The 19,460-nt window shown below is 39.9% G+C and overlaps 1 protein-coding gene across 2 annotated transcripts in view; it reads left to right on the forward strand.

Annotated features, from left to right (window-relative positions):
• Positions 1-674: 674 nt before the first annotated feature.
• Positions 675-19,460, forward strand: part of PCDH17 (protocadherin 17) — a 110,105-nt gene continuing 91,319 nt past the window's right edge. Inside the window, exons 1-2 of one of the 2 annotated variants that reach the window (XM_082365293.1) lie at positions 675-4,597; positions 5,363-9,086. In XM_082365293.1, the coding sequence (XP_082221419.1) occupies positions 6,516-9,086 (2,571 nt within the window). In that variant the 5' untranslated portion in view covers positions 675-4,597; positions 5,363-6,515. Of the gene's footprint in view, positions 9,087-19,460 lie in introns of both variants that reach the window. The other variant, XM_082365294.1, reaches the window with a different exon arrangement.

A 19,460-nucleotide genomic window follows, 5' to 3' on the forward strand; every position in this document is an offset into this window, starting at 1 on the left:
TGAAACACTATCCTTCACCTGTGGATTTAAATATGATATGGCAACCTTTGATACATATTACATCTAAAACATTTAGCTGTTAAAGTTATTTTTGAAAAATTATCTGTTAAATAAAAATATATGAAATCAAGTAGTGAAATAATGGTAAAGATGATGGAAAAGGAAATAGTGGAGAGAGAATTTTTCAGTCATATAAACAGTGTCTGTGTTGAAAATATCAGCAACAGAAATTTCTCTTAGGAACTGTATCTTATTGAATTCAAGAATACAACAAACAGGACAAGTTTTGGAAGAATGTTATAACTGCTACCATTTTGGCTACATACATAAACTCTTGGGGCTACATGCATAAACTCTTGGAACTACAACTACAGGTAGTCACTATGAATTTTAAAGGGTCTCTCAGAGGCCAAATTAAATACCTTATATAACAAAAAAGTCATAAAATAGCATTTTAAGATTATTAATGCTATTCAATTATTGATTTAATGTAACAACATTAATCAGCCTTTATCAGTCTATAAAAATAGACCTTAATACTTCTCTGTTTGAAGCTGTTCCAACATAATCAATTTATTTTAAAACTCACCTAGAGTAGCATAATATCTTATTAATGAAATAATGTTATGTTTGTATGAGTATTTCTCAGTACTTTTTCTCAATGAGTGTGCATATACAATATATGTATAATAATAAAGGAATAATATAATTTTGGTTTAAAGTTGAGACTATCATTTATAATTACAACTCATGATTATCAACCAGTCTTTTCTTAGAAATATGAGATTCTAGGTATCGTGAGCTACACTCAACTCTGTGGTCCTCTGGATTCCTCAGCTAGAACTCTTATGTCCATAGCCTACTATGGTATAAAAACCAGTAGGATCTTTGAACTGTTTAACAATATTTATATCAACTCTTTTTTAAAAAAATTGAGCTCAATATTTTAAGAATATTTAAAAAGAAATTACTCAGAAATGGTATCTTAAACAGAAAAATTGGGGAAAAATAGAATTTAAGAAAGGGTTACAAATTAGGAGTGATTACAGTTTTAAAAATTGTGTCTGGCTAAAGGGAAGTCAAACAATTGGAAGCTGATTTCATTTCCTTTAAAAGTGAAATAGGGATGAGACATAAAGATTAAAATTAATTATTGTGGGTACATGTCGATCTTTAACAACAGAACTCAATACTTCAAATTAATATATGAGTAAGGTATCTAGTATGTAGTAGTAGTTCTGTTTTGCTCCCCTTGGCTGAAACCCTGGGGTATTCACCATAATCATGGTAGTTCTCTCTATATACACTAGGGGGAGGTGTTACAATTACTCTGGAGGGGTGGTGGGCAAATTGATGTCTATGAGTATGTGTTTCATATCTCTCACTGGTCTCATCTTAGACACTGTGGTTTTCCCCTCGTTTGCATAACAGCACTTCTAATTAAGAATAATCAATAAGCCATATTACCTTTTCCTTGGAAGTTTTCATCCTTTTGTTTTTGCTCTATTGTAAACCTCAAGTAAGGATATTTTATGACTTTCCTTGAATTAGTATGTATTGCAAAAATAAAAATCATAGATTTTTCATATTTAAAAAATAATGAGGGGCTTCCCTGGTGGCGCAGTGGTTAAGAATCTGCCTGCCAATGCAGGGGACACGGGTTCCAGCCTTCATCCAGGAAGATACCATATGCCGCGGAGCAACTAAGTCTGTGCGCCACAACTACTGAGCCCGTGTGCCACAGTTACTGAAGCCCGAGGGCCTAGAGCCCGTGCTCTGCAAGAGAAGCTACCCCAATGAAAAGCCCCAGCTCCCGCAACTAGAGAAAGCCCACGCGCAGCAACAAAGACGCAACACAGCCAAAAATAAATGTAAAAAATTTAAAAGTAATGATTAAAAATGAGTGTGTGTTCTCTACTCTTGATTTAAGTTAACAGCTGCTTTTAAAGCCTCTACACTTCAGATTTCAAGGTACATGCATTAGGACAGAGATACTAACCCCTGCCTGAGAAATGTAATGGTGAGGTTTCATGCGACAGTGCGGTTAGGCACCCACTCAGCAAAACAACCCAGATGTCAACAAAGCTCTAGCTCCCCTGTTTAGCAAAAGTATGTTCATGACAAACTATTTAAAAAATATAAAGACATTTTAAGATTTGAAGGTCTGGCTGTAAAGAGCACCTCTTTGAATTTTTAAACTGTTAAAGATAGTCTCTTAAGGGAGTGGTGAATTTTGGATCCAGATCACACTGCAAATTCAGACTGTAGGTTATCTCATTGAATCCTCTGGGAAATAAATAGCTCCTTTACCTGAATCTTTAAGCAATTATCCCAACAGCAATCATCAGAACTTTCTTGTAATTGGTCTGGATTCGATTTTCCTTGAATTTTGAATGATTTATGTTACAGACTTATACGTTAGTCATTCACAAGTTATAAATGGCAACTTTACTTCAGTATTTATGAATAGCAATCAATACTCTAGCAATCAAAACACTCACCTTTTCTATTTCAATACTTCAATTTTCTTTTGCGTTCTTTCCCAGAATGGCTGGATCACGAACAAAGCAGTCATCTCTTGTGGATGTTTGTGATAATAGTTTGGGGAGAAAGAATCTCTGAGATTAAGAACTGCAGAAGAAGTAGATGAATCAGGAGTCTCTCTCTCTCTCTCTCTCTCTCTCTCTCTCTTTGTGTGTGTGTGTGTGTGTGTGTGTGTGTGTGTGTGTGTGTGTGTGTGTATGTGTGTGGTGGTAGTGGTGGTGGTATTACTTAGAAAGCATGAATCTTTTTTTTTTTCTTTCTTTATTAAGGTGCGTTATCGGTATCTACCAAGTTAGAAAGCATGAATCTTAACAGATCTCCCACTGATCGGTCTTCATGGTTATGGTTCAGTTTCTACGCAAAGAAGCTTTGGCAGATGTGGTCATCAACACTTATTTGATCTTAAGGATATAACATTCAAATTTCCATATGGACCTTTGATAATAAGATCGAGGTAAACAAAACCCCTCGAAAACTATTATGAGTGCGTGTATGGATGTCCGCTTTACTTTGAATCTTTGCTGAGAATGCTGGCGACTGAAAACGGTAAAGCTCTGGTATTATTTAGCCAGATTTGAGTTTTAACAAGCTACAAAGCTTTAATTGACGGTAAGCCTTTCTCCTTAAGGGAGAGGCGCTTTTCCTCTGGGGAGACACGGCCTCTCTTTCACTGGGCTTTTGCTTTCTTCTGAAACACTGTATAATCAAGTGACTTTCCTTGCCGCGGTGCCTGGGGACAGCTGATTTTTCTCCGAGGATAAAGAAAGTTACATATTGATTGCTGTTGCTCGCGGTGTGTTGGCACCAGCGCGGGGCAGAAGCGGGCGCGCTAGCACCCTCGCATTTACACACACTCACTGAAATACACAACACACACACCCCGCCTCAGAAACACACACACACCCCACATACATACACACACATCCCTCTGCACCTCATTTAGATGGGTCCATGCGCAGGCAGAAGATCTGCGCCTCCCTTGGTGTGAGTGAGTGTATGGTGCGCGCGCGCGCGCGCGCGCGCGTGTGTATGTGTACAGAAACCCATCAGGAAGACCGCAGCTACCCTATTCTGCAAGATCGCTGCGATTCCGGTTTCCGTGTACATCGGATAAAACAATAAATCGCTGCCAGACTTTTTTTTTTTTTTTTTTTTTTTTTAATTCTCTCTTTTCCAGAGGAAGACGGTGGAGGCGTTTCTCCCGGTACTTAAAGACTCGGGAGACCCTACGGCGAGGCCCTGGGCGCAGCCGCCGCAGCGCGCAAGGGGCTCGGCTAGCCCGGCTGCTCTCCCACCAAACTGATCTAATCAATGGCTCTGAAGCTCTGGGGCTCAGGGCTCCGCCCCCGCCAGTCTCTCCTCCGCCTTCCATTGGGCGCGGGCCGAGGAGGCAGAGCCTTGCTCCTCGCGCGGATTGGCTGGCAGGAAATCAGTATCAATGTTTAAGCGGCGGCGTGAGGTGAATAGAGTCAGTCAGCAAGAGGCGCTGGGGAGAAAGCAGGGACTGCGAGCCCCGCAGATGCGGCAGCGCGGAGGGCGGCTGGGGAGACGTTACTCCAACTGTTGAATTTTCACCTTTCATTTCCACCGATGCTTTGCTTGCGGAGATGGATATATTTGCTTTGAAATCCGTACGTCTTTCGCAGGCTGTGAGCTGATCGTGACAGGCACCAGATTGAAAGAGACCACCCGTGACAAAAAAGGAGGAAACCCCCCCAAAAAACAAAAAAAAACAAAAACCTCCACAACGGACTGCACAATTAACTACGCACACCGGTGCTGGACTTTGTTAATAGAGAACATTGAGAGGAAAATCGTGAAATATGATTCGGGGCTAAGCTGTGAACAGTCACTGTAATCCAGATTTTTTTTTTCTTTTTTCCCCCAAGACTCTGAAAGATTTGGGGGTTCCTTACGCCTAACAAAAAAGGGAAGGTTTTTTTTTTTTGTCGTTGTTTTGTTTTGGTTTTGGTTTTGGTTTTGGTTTTTAAATAAATACACCTTGCAAGACAGACGCCTTGCTATCCAGAGCCTCGGACTCCGGCAGAAAGAGGTAGAGTAAAAGTGCTGCTGGATTCAGCTTCACCTCCCTCCTTTCCTCCCTCCTTTTCTCTCGCTTTTTCTTTTTCTCCAAAACATGAATCCGGCTTTTCTTTCTGTAGAGTGAGTCAGAGAAAGCGTTAGGAAGAAGCCACAACTAATGTCTGTGAAGGGAGGAACATGAGGCGAGAGTGAATACGATTCGTTCCGCTACTTCTGACTCATCCGGCAGATCGGAACACCTGCATTTCTGGATGTGTCATTCCCGTTTGTCGAGGCGCCTCAACAACCCGAAATAGTGTGTAGACAGACCCGTGCCTAGCATCCCCTGGGCGGTAGCTACCTGGGGAGGGCTCCCCTGGCTGGACCGCCGCGGCCGCAGCTCCTCGCCCGCTGCCCTCGCGAGTCGCCCAGAGAGACTGCGAGAGCGAGACTGCAGAATGCATCACGCCAAACCTTGATGCGTTCCTTTCATCCAGCTCACTCCTCCTACTATAGAAAAAATTTAAGAAAGAAAAAAAAAGCCCGCACTTTATTCGCTTCAAATATTCACCACTTTTATTCCTCGCCAAGGTTTTCCTTTCTAGATGAAGAGGACTGGGAGGCAGGGCCATTGGAAGGAGATGCTGAATAGAAAGAAAAGAGAGGCACTTGACAGCCCAGCCCTGTGAATGCAGAGACTGTTTCCCTTCTAGCGAGAGACAGGGAGAGTGTGTGTGCGAGGACTGGGAGGGTGGCTCCCCCTTCTTTTTTATTCCGCCTCTCCCTTCCCCTTCAGATCTGCACATCCAACCATGAGTTGCCTGTTGATTTCCTTTCGCCTGGGAAGAAAAGCAAACTGGAATTAAACTGCATCGAGAGAAGTCCTTGCTCGTGGGGAGAGAATGGGATGGTAGCGGCGGCTACTGGCTCAGCGTAGAGAAATCACAGAGTGTGTTCTACCAACAGAGGCGGAGATACATCTATACATTTTTTCCCCTCCCAGTAGACTCAAACCGCAAATGCTGATCAGGCTGTGGCTTTCTTGACTTGGGGGAGAGCCTTTTCCGAGGAAGAGAGGGAGGAGCCTCGTGGAGGGAGGAAACTACAAATCGGGACACTAGTTCTTTGCGCTGCATTTCCTCCCCTCCCTTTGGCTGCTCGGAAAGGAGAGAGAGAGAGAGAGGAAAAAATATATATATCCTTGGCTGGGAGATGCAGCCTGCCGCCACCGCTGTCTCAGCCAGCAATGCAAGATTAGATCTCTAAATGCAGCGAAACACCGCCTGAAAACAGACCAACTCGCGAAGCAAGCAGACAATTCACAGGGCTCCGGCTATTTTGAAGCTTCAAAATATATCTGACTCTCTCTTCGTTGTTCCTCATTCCCAACAATTTCATCACAGGAGAGGAGAAACAAGTAAGGATTTCACTTTCTGATCTGCCTAGAGACACACCTCCCCGCTCCCTCTCCCACCCGATGTGAAGAGTATTCCGGAGGCAAAAAGCTGGAGTGGATTTGCAGCGCCCTAGCGGGAGCGAAGAAAACCTACGGATTCTTTAGCTCATTATCATCCTTCCCAAACTCGATTTCCTTTTTATCCCTGGTCTCATCGCTCAAGTTTCAGTCGCCCGAAGTCCGGACGGGAGAGACAAAGCTCCGGGCTCGCCCCCAGCTGCAGGGAGCCGCCGCCTTGCTCAGTGCCCCTGCAGCTCTGCTGCACCGCTGCTTCTCGCCCAGTGCGGATGCTGTAGATCAACAGGTTCAGGGAACTTGAGGGGAATAAGGAGAGACCGCCGGGTGCCGCAGCCCGGGAGCGGAAGGAAGGAAGGATCCATAGACTTGTGGCTTGCGTCGGGGGCGCACGCTGCGCCTGGGCCCCAAGCTGGCGCGCGCCCATCCACTCGCCCCTCCAGTCCGGCTGCTCCTGCCAACACCCCACCGGTCTGGGATGTACCTTTCCATCTGTTGCTGTTTCCTCCTATGGGCCCCTGCCCTGACGCTCAAAAACCTGAACTACTCCGTGCCGGAGGAGCAAGGGGCCGGCACGGTGATCGGCAACATCGGCAAGGATGCTCGACTGCAGCCAGGGCTTCCGCCCGCAGAGCGAGGCGGCGGTGGCGGCGGGCGAAGCAAGTCGGGTAGCTACCGGGTGTTGGAGAACTCGGCGCCGCACCTGCTGGACGTGGAAGCCGACAGCGGACTCCTCTACACGAAGCAGCGCATCGACCGCGAGTCCCTGTGCCGCCACAACGCCAAGTGCCAGCTGTCCCTCGAGGTGTTTGCCAACGACAAGGAGATCTGCATGATCAAGGTAGAGATCCAGGACATCAACGACAATGCTCCCTCCTTCCCGTCGGACCAGATTGAGATGGACATCTCAGAGAACGCGGCCCCCGGCACCCGCTTCCCCCTCACCAGTGCGCATGACCCCGACGCGGGCGAGAACGGGCTCCGCACCTATCTGCTTACGCGCGACGACCACGGCCTCTTCGCGCTGGACGTCAAGTCCCGCGGCGACGGCACCAAGTTTCCAGAGCTGGTTATCCAGAAGGCACTGGATCGCGAGCAGCAGAACCACCACACGCTCGTGCTGACCGCTCTGGATGGCGGCGAGCCGCCGCGCTCGGCCACCGTGCAAATCAACGTGAAGGTGATTGACTCTAACGACAACAGCCCCGTCTTTGAGGCGCCCTCCTACCTGGTGGAGTTGCCCGAGAACGCCCCGCTGGGCACCGTGGTCATTGATCTGAATGCCACCGACGCCGACGAGGGTCCCAACGGCGAAGTGCTCTACTCTTTCAGCAGCTATGTGCCCGACCGCGTGCGGGAGCTCTTCTCCATCGACCCCAAGACCGGCCTGATTCGTGTCAAAGGAAACCTAGACTATGAGGAGAATGGGATGCTGGAGATCGACGTGCAGGCTCGAGACCTGGGTCCCAACCCCATCCCGGCCCACTGCAAGGTCACTGTCAAGCTCATCGACCGCAACGACAACGCTCCGTCCATTGGTTTTGTCTCCGTGCGCCAGGGGGCGCTGAGCGAGGCCGCTCCGCCCGGCACCGTCATCGCTCTGGTGCGGGTCACTGACCGAGACTCGGGCAAGAACGGGCAGCTGCAGTGCAGGGTCCTGGGCGGAGGAGGGGCGGGCGGCGGCGGCGGCCTGGGCGGGCCGGGAGGTTCCGTGCCCTTCAAACTTGAGGAGAACTACGACAATTTCTACACGGTGGTGACTGACCGCCCGTTGGACCGCGAGACACAGGACGAGTACAACGTGACAATCGTGGCACGGGACGGGGGCTCGCCTCCACTCAACTCCACCAAGTCTTTCGCAGTCAAGATTCTGGACGAGAATGACAACCCGCCTCGCTTCACCAAGGGACTCTATGTGCTGCAGGTGCACGAGAACAACATCCCAGGAGAGTACCTGGGCTCGGTGCTTGCCCAGGACCCTGACCTGGGCCAAAACGGCACCGTGTCCTACTCCATCCTGCCCTCGCACATCGGCGACGTGTCCATCTACACCTATGTGTCTGTGAACCCCACCAACGGGGCCATCTACGCCCTGCGCTCCTTTAACTACGAGCAGACCAAGGCTTTTGAGTTCAAGGTGCTTGCTAAGGACTCCGGGGCGCCCGCGCACTTGGAGAGCAACGCCACTGTGAGGGTGACAGTGCTAGACGTGAATGACAACGCTCCGGTGATCGTGCTGCCAACGCTGCAGAACGACACGGCTGAACTGCAGGTGCCGCGCAACGCCGGGCTAGGCTACCTGGTGAGCACCATACGCGCCCTTGACAGCGACTTCGGCGAGAGCGGGCGCCTCACCTACGAGATCGTAGACGGTAATGACGACCACCTGTTTGAAATCGATCCATCCAGCGGCGAGATCCGCACGCTGCACCCTTTCTGGGAGGACGTGACGCCGGTGGTGGAGCTGGTAGTGAAGGTGACTGACCACGGCAAGCCCACTCTGTCGGCGGTGGCCAAGCTCATCATCCGCTCGGTGAGCGGCTCTTTGCCCGAGGGGGTTCCCCGGGTGAACGGCGAACAGCGCCACTGGGACATGTCGCTGCCGCTCATAGTGACTCTGAGCACTATCTCCATCATCCTCCTAGCGGCCATGATCACCATCGCCGTCAAGTGCAAGCGCGAGAACAAGGAGATCCGCACTTACAACTGCCGCATCGCAGAGTACAGCCACCCGCAGCTGGGCGGGGGCAAGGGCAAGAAAAAGAAGATCAACAAAAATGATATCATGCTGGTACAGAGCGAGGTGGAAGAGAGGAACGCCATGAACGTCATGAACGTGGTGAGCAGCCCCTCCCTGGCTACCTCCCCCATGTACTTCGACTACCAGACCCGCCTGCCCCTCAGCTCGCCCCGGTCGGAGGTGATGTATCTCAAACCGTCCTCCAACAACCTGACTGTCCCTCAGGGGCACGCGGGCTGCCACACCAGCTTCACCGGACAAGGGACTAATGCGAGCGAGACCCCGGCCACTCGGATGTCCATAATTCAGGTAGGAGACTTTTAGCATAACTGGGACTTCACGTTTTGCTGGTTTTGGAGCTGTCCTGAAACCTTTGGAACAGGACTTAGCCACACTGCTAGCAGCAGTGAGAAGGGAACTTCTTTAAATGAAAAGGATTTACACTTTTGCCACTGCGTGTACAACATATTCTATACATAACTCTTCCCATTTAAATAGTCAAAAATCCACAAGATGTAAATGTCTTACTTTTGCATTTTTAAAGTTTATTTTTATAGGTTTTAAAATGTTACCAGGATTCAGTATGTCATAGTTTATTTTACTTTATTTGTTGGTCTGCATTTCTCTCCAAAACAGATTACTAGAGAGAGAAAAAAATTGTTTCAGTTAATTGACTTTAACATTTTTTTATTTCATTAAAAAAAATCTGATGGCAAAAGAAAGAAATGTATACCCCAATATTAAGAAGTAAATTACTTGAAGCACAACATAGCAACCGGTCAGAATTCCAGACCTGAATCAATTTGAGCTAAGGTTTCACTCCCCACCCCCGGAAGAATATCAGTTTTTATATTTAAAAAGTGTTTTATATTTAAAAGTGCTCATGAATCTCATTTATTCTTCAGCTGAAACTGTAGCACAATGCATTAGTGTAGCTTAAGGTTTGGAAATGTGAATTATGCTCTGAAGATCTTTCAAAAGTTTGAAAAAATATAGGCTCTGGATAATGACTAGTATCTATCTATGAAAAGTTTATATTTATTTTGTCCTGTGATTTTTTCCTGGTCTTCTTCCTTGGAGTCATTGAGGGATGAACAGAGTACACTAGAGGGGTGTACTCACTCTGTGCTATTGAAAACAGGATGCAAAGTTGCACTAAAGGCACTTGTGCCAAAAAGAATTCAAGGATGCATTTAGTTTGCATACTGAGTATTTTCAGTATATCTAAGTGATATTTAATATATATTAGATAGTATAATTTAAAGTTATTGGTATATGAAAAAAACTGACCCAGCATGGACACTAGACTCTAACAACAGCAGGTGACTATGCTGTGTCTAGCTACTACCTAGTTTCTTTTTTTCACATGTTGAGTTGTGTTATGAAAAAAATGTAATTTTTGCTTATTATGAATGCATGTTGCTACAAGTTACTCTGGATGAGCAATACTTGAAATTCAAAATTGAGTTTAACTAAAAGTGACATTTTGGGAGGAAGATTAGTCTGGGACAAATGAAAATAATTTGTTCACAGTTTTGTGCTTTGAAAAAGCAAATACTGTTTTTATTATTAAAACAGAGTAGTACAATTTCATAATCTTATACTTTTTAACATAAGTGTAACAAATACTAAAACTCAGCAGAACATTTTCTTATAATAGGGTAATGTCCTTGTAAAACAGACTCATACTTGACGTTACCGAATACTAGAGTATCCACTGTAGTATTAAATCCCACTTTTTACAGTGTTTACTACACACCAGTAATCATGATTTTTTGGAGGTCTATATAAAACTGAACAAGATATTCCTCCCATAAAAACTGTAGTTTCTATGAAAGTCTATGAGTGTGTCAAACTGGTATTTATGATAATTTCTTTAGAGGGATATATGTTAAAATATATATATAGATCTTTTGCAGTCATTTTATAAATACACATTTGTTATATACCTTTCTTATATTTTTACCATTGAAAGTTAAAAAGATATCACAGAGGGTTAATGCTTAATCTTCCACTTCAAGTACTATGAGTTGAATTCTTATTCAGGGTGCAGTAAAAATGAAGTTTGTGCAGTAGAATTCTCAGCAAGCCTGATTCCTGGTCAGATTAGTGAGGAACAATGTTGAATAGAAGTATCCAGGAGGTTTTGAGGGACAGAGGTCCCTATACAGTGTTTACACCATACTGTTCTTGAAGCTGGTCATTGCCCAAGGGATGGATGATGATGATTCCTCTCATTAGCAGTAAAACTTGAGCCAAAGCAAATCTCACACACACACACACACACACAAAGGGAGAGAGAGAGTTTAAACAGCAAACAAAGGAGACAAACTTCCTTGCTATTCCCTTTCTTCTGGAATCTTAATTCATTCCATAAAGACACAGAAAATGTTTAAGTTCTTGAAATTGTTTCCATAGTGGCTCAGTTGCCCATATTGCTTCTGCCCTGGAAATATCCTCAATATAAAATGTTAAAAGAAGCTCTTTTTTTTTTTTTCTATTGAGTTTTTGTTGTCCTGTAAGGGATGCCTTTTAAATTCCTAGTATGTTAATTTCCTTTTAAATGTGTCAGGTTTTTCTCAGTGCCTATTATGAAGAACAGAGTAAACTGACTACAGTGACCTTGCTGTCTTTCTTTTTTTTAAAACTAGTGTGCTGCACTTTGTGCTGACGTGAGATGCCCAAATTAAAGTGTTCAGGGATCCCATATTCTTGTTTCAAGTGCATTTATTAGTGTGTGTTTATTTAACACAGCCTGCTGAGGAAACACACTATTAATCTCATGTATATTTCTGAAGGAAGAATTTTAATTCACAGTGCAACTGGGCTGGCAGCTACTAGGTCTGGTTTATCTTTATTTTCCAGCATCTTGGGTGCTGTTTAGAATATTCTCAGTGTATTTCTATTGATGGAATGAAAATAATATCATAATTGTTTTGAGATAGAATGGTAAAGAGTGGTGATATGAAACAGGAACTTTAGGACTTAAAAGACTCATGTTACAGCTCAAATTCAAATTTCTCAAAAGATTTTGTGTGAATCGCAGGGTGTAAAATTTTAAGATTAAGATATATAGGTTTGGGGGCATAAGAGTATTTTTAATGAAAATGGATACAGAACAGTCATGTAAACTGGTGTAGAAACAGTGGTTCAGGAGAAAGTATTTTATGGCAGATTTTCTTCAAGTTTCTCAGCCCAAGTAAAGTCAGTCTGTGAAGTGTTTAAACAATTGACTAGTGATTAAAATATCCTCAGTAGTGTGAATCAAAATATAGCATTGTTATAATGAGATATTTTATTTATTTTAAAGCTACAAAAGTGATTTGTGAAAAATAGGAACACAGATTTTGTGATAGGTAAGGCAAATACTACCAAATTTATAAAAGCACTCTTCATAGGAGCAATTTCCATGTGAATTATTTCATAGGTTAATATGAGAATCTGAAATCAAGTAGAGGTCATTACTAATTGTCACGAGTAACTTCTAATCGTGGTTTATCAAGAATTATTTGTCCCGGGGTAACTTTTCAACAGGTGTTTTCAATGAAGGTCATGCTGAGAAGAGGGAGGAGGCTGGGGACTTCTCACTGGTGGGAGAATTTCCAGTTTTGTTGGAACATCTGTATTTTCAGATTTTTTTTTTTTTTGTAGCACGTAAAATGTAGTCATTTTAATATGCTGTCATAGAAGAAAATATATTGAGCCAGCAGAATAAGATCTATTGAAATAAATTTTTAAAAGGAATACATTCTTACACAGTGTTTTACAGTTCAGTTTTAAAAGATTCACATTTTGGTTGACTTTAGATTTTTTTTGCTGGAAGAGGAAATCCTTTTGATATACCTAGATGGCCTTTTCAATAAAAGCAAATTAAACACATAATAATACTTATAATCAATACAAATATATAAAAATGAGATTGAGGAATAGAGGGCTAAAGTATCATAGTGTAAACAATAAACTCAGTATTTTAGAATGAAAATGTGAAAGAAAGTCTTTCCTAGCAACATTAACCATTGTCTGCCTTGTTCCTACTTCTCTAATACAAGAGATTCTTGGCTTGGGACTCAGATGAGTTTTCAAGACCATGGTCTTCAAAAATTCATACTCTAGTATGTTAGTGATTTCAGTAACAAACACAAAGTGTGTGAACAATTTTTTCATTTACGATTTTAAAGTGTTCTTACCGTGTTATTCCAATATGGCACAGTTTGATTAATTACATGCATTTATTTACATAAACTTGATATACATCTCTATATCTAGGGGTTTGGTGGGCTGAGAAGGAAGGGGATATCCTTTTCTTACTGCATGCCTCCAGCACTATCTTGTCCACTCTTCTTTTTTTAAAAAATTTTTAAAAAGATAGGATTAATTCCTACTTCAAATTAACATGAGTACACAATCATAAAACATATATTTCTGTTTTACCATATATTAAAAGTAGTACAAATAAAGTGGAGGTAAGTTTAACTAAAAAGATAACAAAGTGGTTTGAGTTTCTTTGGAGAAGAGTTTAAAATCCAAATTATTATAATCATTCTTAATATATTATTTTTATTCTTAGTTTTGTGTGCACCCATGAAAATCTCAGCTGCAATGTAAATCTCTGTGCATTTCTCTATTTTATAATAATATGAAAACACAAAATGCATAACTTTTTTACTCTATGAGTTAGAAACCTGAGAATCTCATTTTTAATATTAGTTGATCTAACTACTCATGAGGTATTAACTTCTTTACCGATTAGTTTTTAGTTTTCAATACAATTCTCAAAATATTAGTTAGCTAGGTAGTACTTTATCATCCTTACAGTCTTATCCTTACATCTTTATCAGTCTTTTAAAAATGTAAGAGTAAGATGATTTTTAATTTTACTTAAGGTCTTTTAGTGAGTTCTATAATTTTACTTGAATTCTATGACTGAATTTTATAATATCAATAAATATTGTCATATAGAAATCTGCACGGATGACTTTGAAATTTTATTCTTGGCCTCATCACGTTATTTAAGGCTGTGTGCGATCATGAAAAATATCAGATCATAGAAAGGTATGCCCTAAAATTCCTATCTCAACTTCTTGAACATATTTTTTAGTCAAGAAAAAAAATGTACATGTTCTAAAACATTATCTATTGCCTGTAACTATATCGATCAAGCCACACCCAAAAAATAAAATAAAATAAAAACATATTTTCTAGAAACTTTTCTTTATAAAGTTGATATTATAATGCATATTATTCACTGTTTCATGGTACACAGATACACATTTACATATGAGGTTAAAATAAATGAATTATTCTTAAAATAATCCCAAATATCATCCCTTAAAGAACTAAGAAATATGCATATTTTAAAAGAGAAACACCTTAAAAATCTCCAGATAAATATTTAATATTGTTGAAAAATACAGTGTTTGTACTTTATCATGTTTCAGTACCATTGTCAGGTTTCAAATTTTACACTGTTATTGCTCCTTGTGCAATATAATGCAGTAAAATATATCTATAAAAGATGTAAGTTAAGAAAGTATTAAAAAATTTTTAAGATTAATAAAGGTTTACATGCATTTACTGCAGTGAAGGTCATCTCTGCCCATATTTATGAAAATGTGAGGAATCAAACTTCCTGGCAAAATTAACATATGTGTATACGTATGTATATGTCTTTATATTTTCAGTATAATGCACATAAATACTCAAGCACAAATATTAGCCCATTTTTATACATTTTTAGTTCAAAGGTAGTTCTTCTTTTATTAAGGATGAACTCAAACCTTTATTTTTCTTTGAAAATATTTTAAAACTTGATGACTCACTGTTTTAAAGCTTCAAACATTTTGAAGTTCCTTAAAGTAGAGCTAGTTATTCCAGAGCAATTAAGGAACACCTGATCTTCAGTGGACAATAGGTTGGAGTTTATGTAGATTAAGAGAAAAAAAATTTCATGCAAGTTTCTGATTCTTTGGTGAGGATGGTGAGATGGCTGGAGGCACTGTGAGAATATATGCCAGGAGTCTGATGATGAAACAACAGGACGAAGGTGAAGCCACTAGAACTGAGCTCATGCCAGTCTGGAAGTGAAGCTTAACACCCCTATGCTGAGAAGTCTTGCAATACACTCAATTCTTACAAATGCACCTACTAATTATGATATTAGTCATTGCTCCAGAATGTATTCCCTTCAGTGATGCTTCTGTTTAAGAAATCCCACAGGGCATTATCTTAAAGCCATATTTTAGTAAAGCCATTAGGGAAAGTTTTTGGGTTTTTTTTTTCTATTGAATTCCTTCAATCAATGACTGTATATTTGAGAATAGTGTCAAGGTCATTTTGCCTATCAATTTGAAGATAGTGTGACTTCTGCCACCCACCTACAAAACACTTTTAAATCTTCATCAGACCTACACTTATCTATTGTCAACCTATTTTAGCAGAGGAGACGCTGACAAGAATTCCCTTCAGTGGCACACAGTATTTTACAGTTAGTCATAGCTTTCACCAGTAGCTTTGATGGTGATATATTGCTATCCTTCGGTCTCCTGAAATAAAGTATCTATAATAAAGGAGTCCTTAATGACATCAACATTCCCTACAGTGACTAAGCAGAAGCCTGCTCTCACCTCCTTGCTACTACAGAGGTATAAATACAATATTTTTTAAGGTAAAGCAAAAAAAAAAAATGTAACAAAATACAAATGAAAAGTTGCGGCAGTGTAGGTGGCATTTTTCACTTGTGTGCCCCATGGTCTTCCAGTGAGAGACTGTAAAATTGGTTTCAGACAGTGTTTGAGAAAATCTATTGATATACATGTGACACACTTCTATTTGTTCTGGTCCTAGTGACATTCTGATTACTGGTATTTGTAGGCTCTGCCCCGGATATATTCCAGGGAGCTTTATTGTAGTGAAATGACTCTTACAGTTCATTGAGCATCTAGCATAAATGTACTAAATATGATTGGCACGTTTGCATATATTTATTCAAAAAATAAGGCAGTTAAACAGCATAATTATGGGAAAACGAATCATAACAATAAAAGACCATTTAAGTTAACAAGCTTTGTGATCAAAGGATAAATACAGGTTGGATAAATTAGACTTTAGATGTAACTAATCTACATAAATAGACTTTGGTCTGATTAGGGGAATGGAATATATTAAAATAATTTAATGGTATTAGAAATGCATTTTATTTCAGACATTCTGAAATATTTAAAGACTTGAGTTATTTTCTTTATGTTTCTATTCAATGAAATGGTCATAAACCATATTTGTATTGAATGAAAAATGGACAAAGTAAAGATGACTATCATCTTTGTAAGCCTCTGTTTGGTAGAATACACCCTGTCCAAACAATATTTATTGTTTTTTAGACTTGTGATGTTTTTGATTGGTTTTTAATTAGTGGCACACATTAAAGGGATCATTTAAAGGACAGTTTCTTGTTTACTTCCTTTATCAGCTAAAAGCAGCCTTTGTAAAATATGAAAGTGTGAGCATTAAAAGTCTATTTCAAGTTTTCAAAGCTATATATTCATAATTGTTTTGTAGATATATACTGTTTTTAAGAAACACTAGATACATGTTTGTAAATTATATTAATACTTAATGTAGATAATGACTTTATGTTCTCAAATTTTCTAATGCTATTTTGATGGCATATATATGTTTAAATAACAGATTTAACTTAGGTGACTCAACTAATTTCTTTCCAACAACTGTGGTGCTTAGGTATGTTTTCTTCAGCTTCATTTAGTGGTAACTTTTAAAAAATGTAATTTAAGCATAAGTCATCAATTGGTATACTTCTTTACAATATTTCTACCTGAATCCTTAATAATCATTGCTAAGCAATGATTGGGTTGTACTTATACCCAGAATTTTTATGTCCTCCAATTCAATAAAACTCAAATTGAAATATATACATATATCCTAAATTTTGATATCTTTCTTTTATGATGCAGAAACACAACAAATATTTTATTGTAGGCAGACATGTTCACGGGGTCAAAATTTCTTTTTTTTTTTATGTTTATAATCCAATTTTAGACAATCAATGTCTTAGAAAAATTCTTAAATTTTTATTTATTTGCAGTACGAACACTTGTATCAGTTTTGAAAACTAAAGTTATAGTTTTCACTCTCAAGATATATTAATTCCTTTTCTCTTCACAGACCCCAATATAAATACCTTTGCTGAAAGCTCTTCATTTCATTTACCACAGACTATTTTACCAGAATATACTGAGATTATTTTAGGACTGAATATTTGGTAGACTTTTGCTATTTTTCCACAACACCAGAGCAATTGCATATGCAGAGCTGATATTTATAAAGGCAATTCACCTATAATTACCATGAGAAGGATTATCTAACCACAGTGTAAAGTGACCAAAATGCGCTTTTACTGATGTCCCCATTTCAGTAGATGAGGTAACAGTAAGAAGTTAGAATGCTTGAGAAATAATATGTTTAAAATCTTAGCAAAACTTACTAGGAAAAAATGTTATCCTTTAGTATTTGGAAAAACAGGACTTAACTTTAAAAGGGGATATTTTCCATTTCAAACTTGATAATTGCTTAGTGATACATCTTTATATAAATATGAGGCACAAAAGTTTTCTGAAATTTTGAAATTTGAAAAATAATTTGCTTTGATTTCAATAGTTCTATCAGCAAAAGCCCAGAGGATTATCTAAATATTGGTGAATTCTATTACCGTGTCTTCTTGAGGCACAAAATTCTCTCTATTTTGCTTTGGCAGTTTTGCCTCTATTTTAAAATAGTTTATCCAAATTAACTTATTGCATTAAGAATGTGAATAAGAGGAGTTATAAGTCATGCAAAATGAAAGAGAAATCAACCATCTATCATTACTAGCATTCCCATTAAGACAGAATTAAAGATTACATGCAAACTTGCCTTCACATAGTTTGAAGGCAAGACACTTGATTTCTTTATTTTTATTATTATTTTAGCTTTGCATAACCTTGTGTAACATTAATGAATTGTTTTTTTCTTTTTATTTTAAGCCAACCTTTACTCTCTTATTTTAATCTTCATTGATTAAATCAGAAATTTCTGATTAATGAGAAATTTTGGAGATACAGTTGACTCTTACTTGGCATGGTATATGCATGGAATGCATTTGTAATTTTAGGAACTATGAAAATATGTTGGTGCTAATGCATGAACCTAAATGTAGATAAAGACACAGGATGACTGAGAGTAGATATTGTATGAAAAATAGGAAATATTTTAATACAACACATATATTGAAAAAATAGTTTATAACCTTGCACTTTTAGTGTTGGCAGATGCACGGATAGTAATTATTAGCTACATTTCCAGATCCTGAACTTCTAGGAAAGCTACTATTTATTCCTGGATAATAATAAGGCAGGAAATAAGAGAACTATCCTACTAAACAAATCCCACTCACAGGCAAGATAAGGGTTATTGACAAAAGCTTACTCTGCAGTGTGGCCCTGATATCAGATGTGCCAATACCAACAAATGAAGCAAAATGGCTAAGTTGAGAGAAACTAAATGACAGGAAATACATTTGAAACATTTTTTTTCTGATTTTGAGCAATAGACTTTCCATGATTTTTTTTTTTTTATAATTAAGGCAATTACATAGTTATTTGGGTTAGAATGCATGCCCAGTTCCCTATCTCAAAACGCTATTTGTTACCACCTGTGGCTATTTCTATTTAAAAAAAAGAAACATAATTATTATGAGTCTCAGCAGTCTTAGAGTAAATTTTTGCAATTACAATGCTTGGGCAGATGTGTGAAAATGGCAGATTAATTCCTGCCAGGATCTTTCTGTTCCTCGTGCAGTTTTAGGTTTGGTGTTGCCTGCTTATTTAGAGTGGCTCTGTTTGCTCTGGTTAAAGGTTATGTCAGTGTTTCCATAGTAAATCTCTAGAAATGAAGATCCACAAGTCAGCCATTAAATTTTGCCTTAGGTGAAAAGTTGACATGTAACGTCTCAGCAAAGGAGTAGATAATATTTTCCATTGCACTCCTCTGTTGTCTGGTTAAGTTTGAAGTAAATGGTAGTAGGACCATTTGACAGTGTTGAGAAAGCAGGACTTAGACTAGCAGGCAAAAAGAAAAGTGCACTCTTTTGAACTATAAAATAGTATCTAGTCAACAGAAGTGGATGGAAGTATTTTAATTCTGTGCTTGATCCTAAAGCTACTTAATGCATAAGAATTTTAAGGAGCCACAATAAAAATATATTGAGGCTGAATGGCTAACGAGATTTAACATTCTATCAATTTCCATTCATTCCTTCTTTTGATTGTGATATGTTAACTCTATCCTTTTTTTTTTTTTTAAATTGGGGTATAGTTGCTTTATAATGCTGTTAGTTTCTGCTGTACAACAAAGTGAATCAGCTATATGTATATATATATCTCCTCCCTCTTGAACCTCCCTCCCCCCATCATCCCACCCATCTAGGTCACCACAGAGCACCAACCTGAGCTCCCTGCGCTATACAGCAGGTTCCCACTAGCTATCTGTTTTACACATGGTAGTGTATATATGTCAATCCCAATCTCCCAATTCATTCCACCCTCCCTTCCCCCTGCTGTGTCCACACGTCCGTTCTTTACATCTGCGTCCCTATTCTTAATAAAGATCTAATTGATCTACACACAAAATAAT

This window comes from Balaenoptera borealis, assembly GCF_965194805.1.
Source record: "Balaenoptera borealis genome assembly, chromosome: 18".
Classification (NCBI taxonomy): Eukaryota; Metazoa; Chordata; class Mammalia; order Artiodactyla; family Balaenopteridae; genus Balaenoptera; species Balaenoptera borealis.